The following is a 16,937-nucleotide window of genomic DNA, read 5'->3' as shown; positions in this document are numbered from 1 at the left end:
GTACATTATTATCATCATTCTGTGCAATAGATCACTAAAGCCTATTCCTCCTGTCCTAACTGGAACTTTTTACCCTTTGATCAACATCTCCCCTTCTTCTATCCATCCCCACCCCCCAGCCTCTGCTAATCACCATTTTATTCTCTACTTCTGTGAGTTCCACTTACTTAGAATTCATATATAAGTGAAGATTATATGATATTTGTCTGTTCCAAATGACAGAATTTACTTTTTTTTTTTTTTTTTTTTTTTTTTTAAAGGTGACTGGTAAGGGGATCTTAACCCTTGACTTGGTGTTGTCAGCACCACGCTCTCCCAAGTGAGCCACAGGCCGGTCCTAGAATTTACTTCGTTTTAAAGGATGAATAGTATCCGTTGTGTTAATGTATACCACATTTTCTTTATCCATTCATACAATGATGAAGGTTGCTTCCATATCTTAGCTGTTGGAACAGTGCTGCAATGAATATGGGAGTGCAGATCTCTTTTTGGCATACTGACTTCAGTTCATTTGGGTAGATACCCAGAAGTGGGATTGCTGGATCATATGATAATTCTGCTTTTAGATTTTTGAGGAACTTCCATACTGTTTTCCAGAAAGGTTGGTATTAATTTACATTCGCATCATCAGTGCACAAGGGTTCCCTTTTCTGTACACCCTCACCAACACTTACCTTTTATCTCTTTGATGATAGCCATTCTACCAGGTGTGAGGTGATACTTCATTATGGTTTTAATTTGCATTTCCCTGATTATTAGTGATGATGAGCATTTTTCATATATCTGTTGGCCATTTGTATGTCTTCTTTTGAGGAATGTCTGTTTAGGTGCTTTGCCTTTTTTGTTGTTGTTGTTGTTGTTACAAATTATACTTATTCTTTATGCCCCCTGTCCAATCTCTCCCTATCCCCCTCTCCCTCCCGCCTCCCACTGCTGATAACCCTAGATTTTTTTTCTCTCCCTCTGAAAGAGTAATGGTTACTCTGTTGATTTGTCAAGTAGATGATCTGTCCAATGCTGAAAGGTGTGTTCAGGTCCCCCAATATTATCATAGAGCAAATGGTTTTTCTGTCACTCTGGAATGGACTTTGTGGAGAGAGACATCCTCTTCTTTTCTTTGATCTCTGCTAGTGACTCTCCTTGTGTCAGTGCACTCCAGTGGCTGGTGGACCATCTGCGTGGTGGTTCTGATGTCTAGCCACTTTTGTGGCACCCATGGTTACTGTGGTGGCTGTGGTGGGCCACCCACATAGAGGTGATGTTTTTGGCATGCTCCTTGGTGCTGGTGGTGTGCCTGGTTGTGTGGGGGGCGGGGGCGGTCTGGTTCCCAGCTTGATGCCCTGGGTGGGGCTTCGAAGCGCTGGCTTTGCCCATTTTTAAACTGGGTTTTTTGTTTTCTTTCTATTGAGTTGTTTGAGCTCATTATAAATTTTGGATATTAGGTCCTTATCAGATGTATGGATTGTAAATATTTTCTCCCAGTCTGTGGGTTATCTCTTTACTCTGTTAATTGTTTCCTTTGCTGTGCGGAAGCTTTTTAGTTTTCATGCAATCCCATTTTTGCTTTTGTTGTCTGTGCTTTTATGGTCATAGCCAAGAAATTTTTGCTCAGACCATGGATCTTTTCCTCTGTTTTTTTCTAATAGTTGTATAGTTTCAGGTCTGACTTACGTCTAAGTCTTTAATTCATTTTGAGTAGATTTTTGTATATGGTGTAAGATAAAGATCCAGTTTCATTCTTTTGCATGTGGATGTCCAGTTTTCCCACTAGCATTTACTGAAGAGATTGTCCTTTCCCCATTGTGTGTTCTTGGCCCCTTTGTTGAAACTCAATTTACTGATGCATGGGTTTATTTCTGAGCTGTCTGTCCTGGTTCGATTGGTCAGTGTGTCTGTTTTTATGCCAGTACCATGCTGCTTTGATTACTACAGTTTTGTAATAGATTTTGAAGTCCAATCGTGTGATGCCTTCAACTTTGTTCTTTTTGCTCAAGATTGCTTTGGCCATTCAGAGGTTTTGTGGTTTCACTGAATTAAATTCTTGAACAGGGCATTTAAGACTCCCCAACCCAGACTGACCCATACCACCCTCATTTCTCTCAGTGTATCCTGATCACAATACAAACTGGACTGTTCATTATTTTATGAACATGGAATTGTAAGTCCCCTATGTCTTAGCTTGTACTCATTTGGCCAATCCTACTTGCCCATTCTTTTAGCCTTAATTTAGGTGTTATCTGTGAAGCCTTCATTAGTCTTATTCAGAAGTGATGTTTCTTAATAATTTTAGCACTGAGATCACTTTATGAGTACATATTTACATACAGCCTTACATTAGAGTTATCTGTTTTTTTCCCTCTTCTAGGTGTATTGGACATGTTTCGTTCATTTTTTAAAAAGTGTTATTGAGGTATAATTTACATGCAATAAAATCACCAGTTCTAAGTGTGCGATTGAATGGGTTTTGACAAACAGATATACTTGTGTAACTACCACCACAATCATGATATAGAATGTCTCCGTCATCCCCCAAATTTCCCTTGTGCTCCTTGGCATAGTGCCCTATGCCTGTCCATGTTCTTTGGCAACCACTGCTACTTTATCTGCTTTCTGTCGTTATAGCTTTATCTTTCTTGAACTTCATACAAGTGGATCATTATATATAGTATGTAGTCTTTGGTGTTTGGCTTCTTTCACTTAGCATGCTTTTGAGATTCATCCATGTTTCATGATTGAATGGTTTGTTTCTTTTTTTGCTGGGTAATAATTCATTGTATGGCTGTACCATAATTTGCTTATTTATTCACCCAGTGGATGGGCATTTGTGTTGTTTCCAGTTTGGGGCTATTATGAACAAAGCTATTGAACATTTGAGTATAGATCTTTTGTTTTTGTTTCTCTTGAATGAGTTAGGATTTGGATTGCTGTGTGTATGATAAGAGAAGTTTGACTTTCTAAAATGCCAGACTGTTTTCCAAAATGGCTGTGCCATTTTGCATTCCACAGTCAGCAGTGTACAAGCATTTCAGATGCTTCACATTCTGACTGACACTTCATTTTTTGTCAGTCTTTAATTTTAGCCATTCTGGTAGATGTGTGGAGGTATCTCATTGTGATTTTATTTGCAATTCCTTAATAGTTAATAATGTTGGCATCTTTCCATATGCTTATTTGCTTTTCATATCTTTTGTTAAGTGTCTCAAAAGGTTTTGTTAATATTTTTTATGAATTGGGTCGTTTGTCTAACTGAGTCTTAAGAGTTCTGTACATATTCTGGATACAGATACATGTTTTGCAAATGTTTTCTCTCAGTGGGTGGCTCGCTTTCCTTAACAGTAATTTTGAAGAGCAAAAGTTAACTTTTTGATGAAATCCAACTTAGCCTTTTTTCTTTAGTTGTATGCCTTTTGTGTCCCCTCGAAAAACCTTTGCCTTACCCACAGTCACAAAGATTTTTTCCTTGGTTTTACAATATGCATCTTTAATTTGTCAGTCTGCTTTCATTTATAATATAACACTACAATAGCATATTTTTATTTTCTTCCTTTCTTCTTTTGTACTGTTTTCTTGTCATATGTTTTATGTACATGTCACACATGAGTGTTATATATAGACATGAAATTTTAAAATGAGAAGAGTCATTTTTATTTACTTAAGTTTTTACATTTTCAAATTCTTTTTATTCTTTTGTGTAGATCCAGGTTTCCATGTAGCATCATTTTCCTCTGGCCAGAGGAATGACTTTGAACTTGTCTTATAATGCAGGTCTAGTGTTTTGTATATCTGAAAGTCTCCATTTTGAAAGATATTTTTGCTGGGTATGGAATGCTAAATAGACATTATTTTTTCCTCAGTATTTTGACCTGTTCCACTTCTGGCTTGCATAGTTTACCAGAATTTCTATAATATTTTGTTTTGCTTCAGCCACTGGATTCTAAGTCCCATGAGCTGTTTTTTAAATCTTGGTGTCCCTTAAGCACCTAGTGCAGCATGTGATAGTAGGTACCCAGCAAGGGATATTAAATTGATTTGGATAAGAAAATGTCCAGTAGCACAGGGTTTGGGGGGGGGAAAAAAAGCTTGTTGAAATTAACAAGGTCTAATATTAGACTATGAGTAAATTCTTAATGACTAGAGAAAGACTAAGTATATGCCTTGGTATGGCTCAAGGACCGAGCCCCCTTTCTGCTCTTCTTGCCCAGTTTCCTTTTTCTCTCTTCAAAAACACATCTCAGGACACGGTTCATTGAAACACGAAGATAAACAGAATTTATGCTCAGTGAACTAGAACTTGTTTGCTTGAACGAATTTGCAAAAAATCAGGTATGGGTATTTTTTTTCACTTTTAATATGGCATAAGAAACAAAGAAAAGGAAGGTATACTTTTAAAATAAACACAAAACATTTTTTTTATGTTGCTTTTTTTAGTCATCCAAAGAGAAACTCCATGACCATTAGCAGTCACTCCTCATTCCCATGTCCCACAGCCCCTGACAACCACAAGTCTACTTTCTGTCTTTATGTATTTACTTATTCTCGACATTTCATGTAAGTGGAATCATACAGTGCATTGTGTTTTGTGTCTGGCTTCTTTCACTTCAGCATGTTTTCAGTGTTCATCTGTATTGTAGGATGTGTCAATACTTCCTTTCATGGCTGAGTAATATTACATTATATGGACATGCCATATTTTATTGTTAGTTGATGGACATTTGTTTATTACCTTTTTGGCTACTGTCATTTATGCTGCTTTGAATAATTGTGTACAAGTTTTTACATCAGTGTATGTTTTTATTTCTTTGGCATATATACCTAGGAGTAGAATTGCTGGGTCATATGGTAATAATGTGTCAACATTTTGAGGAACTACCAAACTGTTTTCCAAAGGGACTGCATCGTTTTTACATCCATACCAGCAATGTATGAAGGTTCCAGTTTCTCCACATCCACGACAAAAGTTGTCTTTTTTATTATTGCCATCTTGGTGTTTGAAATGGTACATCATTGTGGTTTGGATCTGCATTTCTCTAATGAAGTTGAGCATCTTTTCATGTATTTTTTTGGCCATTTGTATATCTTTTTCTGGGAAACGTCTATTCAGATCCTTTGCCCATTTAAAAATTAGGTTGTATTCTTATTGTTGAACCTGAAGAGTTCTTTATATGTTCTGGATATGAGTGTCTTATCAGATATATGATTTGCAAGTAATTTCTCTCATTCTATCATTTTGTTGATGGTGCCTGTTAAAGCACAAAAGTTTTTGATTTTGATGTAGTTCAACTTATCTATTATTTCTTTTATTGCTTTTGCTTTTAGTGTTATATCTAAGAAGACTGTACCTAATCCATGATTACGAAGATTTATTCCTGTATTTTCTTCTAAAAGTTTTGTAGTTTAGCTCTTACTTTGATCTATTTTGAGTTAGTTTTTGTGTATGATGAGGGAGAAAGAGGTCTGACTTCATTCTTTTGCATGTGCATATCCATTTGTCCCAGCACCATTTGTTGAAATGACTATTCTTCCCCATTGAATTGTCTTGGTACCCTTGTTGAAAATCAACTGACCATAAATATAAAGATTTATTTCTGGACTTTCAGTTCTATTCCGTTGATTTATATGTTCATCCTTCTGCCAGTACCACACAGTCTGGCTTACTCTAACTTTGTAGTAACTTTTGAAATCGAGAAATATGAATGCTCTTAGTTCTTTTTTTAGATTGTTTTGACTGTTTGAGTTCTATGCATTTCCATGTGAGTTTTAGGATCAGCTTGCCAGTTAGTCCAGAAAAGGCAGCTGGGATTTTGATAGGGAATATGTTGTTATCTGTAGATCAATTTGGGGTTTATTGACATTTTAACCATATAAAGTCATCTAATATATGAACATGGGATGTCTTTCTCTTTAGTTAGATTTTCATAATACCTTCTAGTGTGTTTTATAGTTTTCAGGGTACAAGCCTTGCACTTCTTTTGTTAATTCTTAGGTGTTGCTTTTTTTTTTCCCCCTCAAGGTATTGTAGTGGGAATTGTTTTCTTAATATCATTTTGGTTGTTCATTGTTAGTGTATAGAACTATAACTGATTTTTCATTATTGATCATGTATTTTGCGACCTTTCTGACTCATTTATTAGTTTAGTATTTTTTAGTGGATTCCTTAGTATTTCTATATACAAGATTATGTGATCTGGAAATAGAGGTAGTTTTACTTCTTCCCTGTCTGGATTCTTTTTATTTCTTTTCCTTGCCTAATTGTAGTGGCTAGAACCACAAGTACAATGTTGAACAGAAGTGGTGAGAGTGGACTGACTTGTCTTGTTCCTAATCATGGAGGGAAAGCATTTAGTTTTTCCCCACAAAGAGGTTAGCTGTGTATTTTTCATAAATGACTAGTTTTTATTTTTCAGTCAAAAATAATGACTTTGTTTCTCTCGAAGTCTAAGTTTTGGTGTCAAAAAAAAAAAAATTCTGGAGTGCCTTGGTTGACCCCCTATACACGAGCATTACTATTCTAAGGGCTAGGAAAAGAGGAAATTTCATATTTTAGGTGTGTAATGATTTGTCACATTGGTTTCCTCATGTAGTATGCCTGAAGAAAAATTTGAATATTTTGTAAATAATAATATATGCGCTAATGTTGGAATGACAAGAAAGAGCCAGCCATGTGATGATCTAAGCATACCAAGAAAAGAAAACAATATGTGCTGAGGCATCAAGTCAGGAAGAAGTTTGACCTTTTGAAGTATCAGAAAAGAGGCCAGTGTGGCAGGAGCCTAGTAAGAAAAGGAGGGTGGTATAATAAAGATGGGAGGCAATTTAGGTCTGTGGGTCACAATAAAGACTTTATTTTTATTCCTATTGCAGTGAGAAGCCATCCAGAGATTTAGGCAAGGGCATGACATAATCCAGTTTATGTTTTTAAAAGACAAAGACACAAAATACAAGGCAGGATGTGACAAGTTCTGTGTGATTTTAGCAAATGGGGAGGTTACAGAGTAGATTAGACTTTGGCTTGACCCATGAAAGATAAGAATTAAGTAAATGGAGAGAAAAGAGGTAGTACTGTGTGGTAGCAATAAATAGTGCCTGACTTTGAATTGGAAAACTTGGGCTTGGGTATTGATTCCACCTTTTCATAGCTCTTGATCTCTAAATAAATTCTTAACCCTCTTTATCTTAGGTCTCCCATCTGCTTTCTCTATACCTTGGTTACTGTGAAGAGCAAGTCAAATGAAAAATGCCTATAAACATGTTTTGTTAACTGTGAGATTCTGTGTGGTATATTTGTTTATTTAAGAAAAGACTGCCATCTGTGTGGTATTTTGCTAAGGGCTGAGGAGTGATTAAAAAAAATGGTTTCTGCTTTTCAAAGAGGATACAGTCTAATAAACAATGTGGTTGATTTCTACAATACAAAAGTAAGAGTGATATATTAGATTATAAGAAGGGTCCAAATAAAGTGCTATGGGAGTTGAAAGAAAGGGGAGCTTGCTTTTTGCTTGGAGTTGGTGGTAATGCTTTATGAAGGATGGAAGGAAGGACTCTTGCACTAGGCCTTGAAACATGGATAAGACTTCAAGAGAAGATAGAGGAGAAGAGGATATTCTTAGTAAGCAAATCTATGGGAATAAAGGCATGGACGCATTTGGCAAGTTCAGTACTTGATAAGGAAAGGTAAGTTAGGATCAGACAGATCATACAGCACCTTGATATTAAGGTAAGAAGGTGAATTCTATTTAATAGGAATATTATCAGCAGTATATTTAATTTTTCAAATTTTATTGAGCATCTGCCGTTGCCAGGTTTGTGTTAGACGTCAAGGCTATGAAGATACAGTGATCTCAATTTAGTTGGGGAAGATAGATTATCTAATTATTCTTATTTTAATGAAATATGAACAAAATATGGTAGGGTCATAGGACAAGGAACGTCTCTAGCTGCCTCACATAATAAGGGAAGGCTTTACAGACATGTAGACATTGTAGTAATGTCTGTTTAGCAGATAAAGGAGAAGAAGAGAAAAATGTGAAAAAAACATTCTAGGCCTGGTACTTCATGTGTTTTGGGATGGCTGGACAGGACTTTGTATGCATGTCAAGGCTGAAGAGTTTTGTAGAAGGGTAACTGAAAGATTATTCAAATGGCTGCATGGAGAATGAGCTGGAAAAGGTGTAGACTTGAGGTGGGAAGCTGTTAAGGAGTGTGTTGCACTGGGCCAAGTGAATGATGATGTAGGATCTAATGTGGAATAGTAGCTGTGGGGATAAAGAGCCTGGAAAACTGGAGAGATGCTTAAAATTTAGAGTTGGCAGGACTTGGAGACCAATTGGATATGGAAGAGGGGAAGAAAAGAACCATATAGGATGTAGAATGACTTCTAGGGTTCTCCTGTTTTAGTGGATGCCATTGCATGAGGATAGAGTATATTTGGGGAGAAAGAGTGTAGATTTGGGGAGCTTAGTTTTAGCTATAATATGTTGAAGGTATATGTAAGATAGTTGGGAGTAGGGAGTATGATTTGGGGTGAGGATCAACAACATTTAGGTGATCATTTAAGCCATACATAAGCATAAATTGTTGTGGGAGAATGAGTACAGTGAGGAAAAAGAATTTCAAGAAGCAGAGATAGCCAGAAAAGTAGGAAAATAATCAGGAGAAAGAAAGGGAGTAGGAATGGTTAATGAGTGTTTTTAAAGGATGTGGTCATCACCCTTCCCCTCCCTCCTTTCCTTTCCATTCTGTTCTGTTCCTTTCCCTTCTTTTCCTTTCCTTTACATTCCTTTCCTTCCTTATTTTGTAGGCCTTGGGAACCTCAGTAATTTAAGTGAACATATAAGCCAGATTGTGGTTTCAGAAGTATTTGGGGGCGTGAAGATTTGGCTTAACTGGAAGGAGAGATAAATATACAATATTAGGGCATCATTATTTGCTTTTGTTTTATTTTCCTGTCTGTTTTTAAAGAACTTAGTGACTTGAGTTATTTATTTCATGAGGGGAAATAGCAGTGGACAGCAGCGGATTCAAGTCACAAGTAATGGAGTAAGCCAGCCATAGTCACGGAGGAGCCTAGCATAGTGGGTCTCAGACTTTAGTGGGGATCTTGTTAAAATGCAGATTTTGATCCAGTAGGTCTGGGTTTTGAAATAACAGCATAACTGATAAACTTGAAATTAATGCTGATGCTCTCAGTCTGTGGATCACACTCTGAAGTGTGAGGTTCTAGAGAGTATGAGATTGATAGCATTATAGGGGCGTTAGACTTAGGTAGGAAGGGGAACAGCTAATATGTGCTCATTGTAGATTCAACAACACAGAAATATTAGAAGAAAATTTTAAAAAGAAGAAAAGTCTTACCTATAAAACAAGGATGTTTAACTTGCTGTCTACCTCTATTTCAATACTTTTAGTAAGACATTATCATTGTATAATTCATTTATATAGTTTTAGAGATACACTTCTCTGTTACTCTCATAATTTTGTATGGCTGAATTATTAAATCATCAGTAAAAATGACCTAAACTTGAGTTTTGTTTTTATATTTGACATTAGGTTCCCAAGTCATATTTGTTATAACAGTAAGTTTATTATTGGAATTTATTAGCAAATATGCAATATCTGAGAGAATGCCAGTTTACTAAGACATGAAATAAATAAGTTAAGGAAGGAACTTTTGTAGAGAAATAGAGGAGTTGGAGAGGAAAGGAGGATCTGTCTAGAAGAATTCTGTTGGTGTAGCGATCAAACACCATAAAAGCGACATTTCCAAAATATCCTTTTTATAGAACAAAAGTTTTCTAAATCTTTTTTGATAGCCCTCTTATTCTGATTCTGTTTAGGAAAGAATACTTTAATAGGCCAGAGGAATTAATTGTGTTGGGATTTTGCCTACTATCTTTTGTATCTCTTTTCTGAGGTAAGATTTACCAATCATACATCTCTCAGTTAAATATAATTTGGGTGTAAATGAAACTGATGACCAAAATCTTCCCAGTGTAGGAAAGTTGATTTAAGAAAAGTTGCTTTCTAAGCCTCCATGCTGTTACCTTGTGATGAGATGACAGTCTCTTTGCTTTCTCCTGCTGCTTACCTTTCTGCTGCTTATCATTATCTATTCAGGGGGTAGAAACATAATTTATATCAGGCTTGATTTGAGCTCCAACAGAAACCGAAGGGAGAGGAAATCAAAATGGCTGTGTTCACGTTAAGACCCTTTGGGTTCCAGCATTAAAGTTATCCAAGTTATTTTACAACTGACATCAATGCACATTTAGCCAAACATTTCCTCTCATTTCTATGAATAATTATAAGATTATTGGTAATTTTAGTAATTGGTGTATATGAATAATAGCAATTGTTAGATTAGAATGTTTTCTGATCTAACATTTCCATTAATTTACAGTAATCTTATATAAATCTTTATGTAAAGAGTAGGATTTGTTTGAAACACTAGCTCAGTGCTGAACACTAGTTGGCCCTCAGTATGTTGTACTTGTTTTTGAAAGAGTGAGGGAGAAGTTGAATGTGCATTTGAGTTTATCCTAAACCTAATCATCATTTTGTTTTCATTCTAGAATTGTAGAACGTTTCTAAATACTTCCTTCCGCACTATATTAATGTCAGCTATTAACACAAATTTTCAGTTTTTTCTTCTTTGCCCCTTTTAATTATGTATTCCTAGGAGTTAGTTTGCTTCATTTATCTTCTCCCCATAATTTCTAAAAAATTTCATCAGAGCTGTCTCCTTGGCAATGTGTTAATTGTGTTAACCTACCTACTTCAGAGGCAAAAAATCTGGGTTTAAGATCTGGCATAAAACTAGATCAGTCAAGGTTCTAGGGAAAAAATGAAATCCAGGTGGTTCAAGAGACTTTAATGAAGAAATGGCAGAGCTCGGGTGGATTAAGGGAACCCACAAGGGATGTTTTCACTAGTAACAGCAAAGCCCAAAAGGACAAGAAAGAAAAATATAGTCCTATTGGAGCCTGGTGAAGAGGGTGCCTGACAGGAGGAACGGTGGTGGAGGGACATAGCTGCTGCAACAAAATGTGGCCAAGAGGAAGGTGGGAGCTGGCAAGAAATAATCCAGCCTTTATCTGCCTTCTGATCTTCTGCCAGTGGCAGATAGCATTGGAACCCAGAAGGTACATTTGTTGGGGTCAGTGTCCTTGGGCATAGAGTAGGGCAGAAGAATATTTAGAGGATAAGGTAGTGGCAATAAGATAATAACCAACACAATTCCGTGAGTGGGGGATTGACTTCAGGTAGCAATATTTTAGGCAGCCTAGACTCAATTTTTTATCTGTTAACTATACATACTTTGCTGGGTTGATGTGGGCATTAAATGAGATAATGCGAAAATACTATCATAGTGGCTTTGTCTTGTGAGTGTTCTGTATTTTTAAAGTTTCAGTAAGGCATGGATTTGAAAATCTCAATTCACTTGGTGCTGTGCTACATTTGTTTTGTAGGAATTTTGGTTGCCACCACACTTTTAAACATCTGTTTAATTTTTGTGTTTTCCAATAATTTTTGAAAAGTGAATTGCACAATTATTAAGTAGTTTACAAGATTTAATTTCTTATAATTTTATAGAGCTAGGAGCCTGGAAACCTAAGTTCTAGTTCAGACTGTACCACTATTTGTGGCAAAGCTCTTTGTGGGAGTTCCATTTTCCTTTCTGAAAAATCAGAGTAGTACTTACCTGGTAAATGTTTGATTCTATTATGGTTAAATAAAGTAATAGTTGTCAAGCACTTTGAAGAATTAAATGACATGTATATTAACTTTTTTCTATTGTTCTTTTTTAAAAGTATCAATAGAGTGTCAGGTTGAGAATGGTTGTATGGTTTTTACTTTATTGTATTTTCTTTCTTTTATTTAAGACATTGTCTTGTATGTGTGTGTTTATGTGACTGAAATGATTATGCTTATATGTACTTTAGTCAATATGTGTGAATATAAATTTTTTAAAAATTCTCTGAAATGAACCCTTAGAAACTTTTTATTTATTGCCTAGTGGTGGATTTTGTCCTTTTTACTCTTGCTGTAGACAGAGAACTGCTTACTTCTGAACTTATGATTGAGAGTACTTTCAAGATGTAGAAACTGTCTCCTTGGTAAAAGATTGGTCAGACTTTGCTTCTGCTACTATTGGTGTATACTTATTGCCTGCGTCTGTTTTCTGAGACAACAGCCATGCCTCCTGCTTTCTTCTTACTGAGTTGTACTTTCATTCAGCTTGATCTTTTCACCCTTGAGCAAGATCAAGACAGTCTATGCGGGTATTTCAAAGTTTGTGGGAAAGTAGAATTGAAAGATAATATGAGTCTTTCTGTGAACTTTTTGGAAGTACCCTCATATTTTCAAGAAAACTGTAGCCACCAGATAATATTCTACTTTAAAGGCACTTTTTGTTTTTGAAAACTCCCCCCGAAAAAGTATATTATAGTTTTGAAATTAAGTAAATTTCTGTTTCATTTCACATACTCAAGTTAGCTCTGTCTTTGTAAATTCCAAACTGAACCTTTCTGAATTACTGACTAAATCTTAATTATTTTCCACCAGACGGTCTGCCAAATCCCGAAGCAGAAGTCCATATTCATCTAGGCATTCAAGATCTCGTAGCAGGCACAGATTATCTAGATCTAGGAGTCGTCATTCTAGCATTTCTCCTAGCACACTTACTCTGAAGAGTAGCCTGGCAGCTGAATTGAACAAGAACAAAAAAGCACGAGCTGCAGAGGCAGCAAGAGCTGCAGAAGCAGCGAAAGCTGCAGAGGCAGCTAAGGCTGCTGAAGCTGCTGCCAAAGCTGCAAAAGCCTCAAACACTTCTACACCTACCAAGGGTAACACAGAAACTGGTGCCAGTGCATCACAGACAAACCATGTGAAGGATGCGAAGAAACTTAAAATTGAGCATGCACCTTCTCCCTCAAGTGGTGGAACTGTAAAAAATGACAAGGCAAAAACAAAGCCACCTCTTCAAGTAACAAAGGTGGACAATAATTCTATTGTAGATAAAGCCACCAAGAAAGCAGTTGTAGTTGGGAAGGAGAGTAAACCTGCTGCTACAAAGGAGGAACCAGTATCTCTTAAAGAGAAAACTAAACCACTTACACCAAACATAGGAGCCAAGGAGAAGGAGCAACATGTGGCTATGGTGACCTCTACATTACCACCATTACCTTTGCCTCCCATGCTGCCTGAGGATAAAGATGCTGATAGGTAAGTGCAAAAATTTTTTTCAATAAATGTTTCAAGAAAAAAATGCAAGTTTGCAGTTGAGAAATCATTGAAAAATGAGTTGACCTCCCCCAAACCCCCAGAAAAAACTTTAGTAAAAAAGACTGTAAGTAAAGTGCATGAATTCTCTTTATTATGCACATCTTAAAATGAAGGACATTGCTTATAGGATGACAAAATTACAATTTATGCTAAGAAATTCAGGAAAAATTTGCCATTGTCTTGGGATACAATGTATATATCAGGATGAGTTTGGGTATTAGAAATGCCAGCATCCTCTCCAGCTTAGTTTTCCTTGATGATGCTATCAGAGACAGGACATTTTATGAGACAGTCTGCCCTGGGCGATATAGATGTCGTAAGCATGCGTCTCAGTTATTTCTGAATTTCTTCAGTGGCTTTATGAATTTATCACTTTTTAGTTGAGTCTTTTCCTAACCCTCTTAAATTTTTTAGCCTTGCTTGCAGTTAGGGATTAATCACATTATATTACAGGAGATTCATAATGTGATTATGCTTTCCTTTAACATCTTTAAAAATTTCTATTATGATTATTGGGGATATGGCTTGTTTTTTATTTTATTCTTTTTTTTTTTTTTTTTTTTTTTGTCTCTCGTGACCGGCACTCAGCCAGTGAGTGCACCGGCCATTCCTATATAGGATCTGAACCCGCGGCGGGAGCGTCGCTGCGCTCCCAGTGCCGCACTCACGGGCTCGGCCCTTTTATTTTATTCTTAAGAGGATGAAGGTAAGAGTGACTATAAAGTAAAAGCAGCTAAGATTGTTTCTTACAAGTATCCTAGGGTAGAAGAATTATGCTGTTGTATGATTTATCTGCCTGTTATACCACTTCACCATTTTTATTTTTTAATGAAGAAATTAGAGCTGTCCCCCGCCCCCCTCCCGCCATCAACTTTGTATTAAAAAGAAACTTTATGGGCAGTTTTCCTGGCTGACTTTCTTTATAGTATTTGTAAACAGTTGGCAAAAAATTCCATGTGGCCGGCCATATATTTAAAGTGCTCACTTTGGCTAGCATATGAAAATTTTATAATTTAAAACAAAAGCTCGCTAGCTGGTAAGTTCAGTTGGTTAAAGTGTGCTGCTTATAGCACCAAGGTCTGGGGTTTGATCCCTGTACCAGCCAGCAGGAAAGAACAAAATAAAATGAAATAAAATTAAATGAAAGCTAAAACACAATTCTTGTGTTTCATACCTTCTGAGGTGCTTTTTTCCTAAAATCAAAAGTTCCTCGGAGACTCCATCCCATTTAATCAGATGTTATCTACTTATACTACTCTAATGGTGATATTCGTAGATTTGGCTGTTTTCCAGGAACACTGAAGGTTCATGAGAGTAGTGATTTATAATTTTTTTTTTTTTTTCGGTGACCGGCGCTCAGCCAGGGAGTGCACCGATCATCCTTATATAGGATCTGAACCCGCGGCGGCGGGAGCGTCGCCGCGCTGCTAGCGCAGCACGCTACCGAGTGCGCCACGGGCTCAGCCCGTGATTTATAATTTTGATGAGTCCTGGAATGGGCTATCCAGCAAAGAGAGGTTTGAGTGCAAAATCGAGTTATTTCACTAGTAAGAAAGTAACCAGTTACTGAGAATCCAGGTTTCAGTGAGATGGTGGTTCTCTAATTTATTCTTCATATATGTTTTAGGGGTAAATATTTGCTAGGAATATTTTCAGGAACTCTGGATCTACCTCTGTGAATGCTTAAGGAGGATATTCTTTATGCATCTGTCTTTAATGAGGTGTGACACATTTTTTTCTTGGCCATTAAAAAATTTTTTTTGACACATCTTTTCTGTCTCTTCTGCTTTTCCTCTTTTGTTATATCTCTGCTCTTTATTCGAATGTGTTTGTATGTTTCGTGAATGTGGGAGTTTCATAAAATTCATGAGTACTACTGCTGATATGTCTGTGTGGTCAAAGATTGATTTAGCACCAGTGGAACTTTCCTTATTTCAATGGCTATAATTTAACTACTCAAATTTTAGTGTATGAGGAAGAGATATCTTTTTAATTTTTTTAAAGAGTTTCAGGTGATTAAATGAAAATGTATTGTGAAAAAGAAATGGTTAAAAGTGATTACTTTGGAAATAAATGGGGGTTGAAGGAATATATTGTCTGTTAAGAAGTCTAATAAAAAAATTTGTCAGTGGGCTACAGTAGAAGGTTTAGTTGTTAGTCCCATTTGTACCTCTAGCTACTCTTATGACTTCATCTTTCTGTGCCTCAGTTCATTTACTTCTGTCCAAGTGTGAAAATATTTACCTTACTTAACCTCACAGAGTAGTTGTGAGGATTAAATGAGTTGATAGACAGAATTTTGCAAACTATGAGGTACTGTGCATCTCAAATATTATGTTTGTTAGTCTTAATATAAATCAGGACTGCAGGAAATAAAAACTTTAGTGGTGCTTTTATTGAAAAATGACAAAATATGGTTATTATATTGTGTAACACAGTGTAATAGATTAGTGTTTTGTTTGAAAAGAATTGGTTTTTGTAAAGGAGGAACTATGGATTGGTCCCCCCACCCTTTTTATAATGAAGAACCACTCCCGCCCCTGTTTTTTGTTTTTTGTTTTTTCTTTCATGTACGCAAAAGATATAATGGACATGGTAATTTTGTGTTTAAAGATTGTTTTTTTGGGGGGGGTTTAGTAACCATTATATACTTTTTATTTTGTCCTCAACATCTGTTAGTTGAAAATGTTTGTAAACTATTTCTCTTGATGTAAAGAAGCAATCTGTATGTTACAGCATGCTTTAGGAAACCTGAATACAGAAGGTATCTTTATGTACTTGTTATTCATGGTAAATTTAAAGATCATTTAAAGATCATTTTAAAGAAGAGTAATGGTCTGCATAATCTTTTTAGCCATGTCTTAAGATTGTCTGAGGAAAGCTTTTAATCTTTGCTTTCTTTAAGCAAGCCTTTTACTCACTCCTGGTTAATTCTCACTATTGTATTCCCAAATAAATTAGCAGAGGAGTTTGTATGTTTTGTGTGGCGTCTTGATTTTGCAAATCTGTACTCCAGGAGTTTTTACCCTTTTATTTTATTATATGACCAAGTAAACCTCCCCCCCACCTCATATATTTTTTATTTTGAAAGTATTCAGGCATTTAGAAAAGTCGAAAGAATAATAACATTAACATTTATATAACCTACATCTAGATTCAGCAAGTGTTAACATTTTGCTATATATGCTCATGTTCTCTCTCTAGTTATTTAAGAGAACTAAAAAGGTGTGGTGTGTGTGTATACACTTCTTTTTGCTGTATCAATTGAAAGTAAGTTGTAGCCATCATGACACTTGACTCAAATACTTCAGTCATCTCCCAAGGATAGGGTCAATTTCTTGCTTAATCATGATACCATTATCATACCTAAGGAAATTAACAATACTTAACAGTAGAATTGAAATTAACAGTGATATCTGTCTGTCTATCTGTAACCAAATTTGCCGATCCCTCTACCCCCAATGACATTTTGAAGAATCCAGGCCAGTTGTACAGAATGTCCCACCTCTCAGTTTGTCTGATTGTTTCTTCTTGGTGTCATTTAATTTGTTCTTCTCTAACCATTTCATTTCTCATAAACTGGAAATTAGTTGTGCCTTGTTTAGATTAAGAATAAACCATTTCTAGCCAGAATATTTAAGAGATGATTTTATGTA

The 16,937-nt window shown here is 36.1% G+C and overlaps 1 protein-coding gene across 5 annotated transcripts in view; it reads left to right on the top strand.

Annotated features, from left to right (window-relative positions):
* Positions 1 to 16,937, top strand: part of CDK13 (cyclin dependent kinase 13) — a 106,586-nt gene that overhangs the window by 10,286 nt on the left and 79,363 nt on the right. For all 5 annotated transcript variants that reach the window (XM_063113904.1, XM_063113901.1, XM_063113900.1 and 2 more), the window contains exon 2: positions 12,562 to 13,221. In XM_063113904.1, coding sequence (XP_062969974.1) covers positions 12,562 to 13,221 — 660 coding nt within the window. The remainder of the gene's footprint in view (positions 1 to 12,561; positions 13,222 to 16,937) is intronic.

The sequence above is a fragment of the Cynocephalus volans genome, chromosome 11 (genome assembly GCF_027409185.1).
Source record: "Cynocephalus volans isolate mCynVol1 chromosome 11, mCynVol1.pri, whole genome shotgun sequence".
Taxonomy (NCBI): Eukaryota; Metazoa; Chordata; class Mammalia; order Dermoptera; family Cynocephalidae; genus Cynocephalus; species Cynocephalus volans.
The sequence above is the reverse complement of the archived record's forward strand: the minus strand, read 5'-3'. Positions and strand labels throughout refer to the sequence as shown.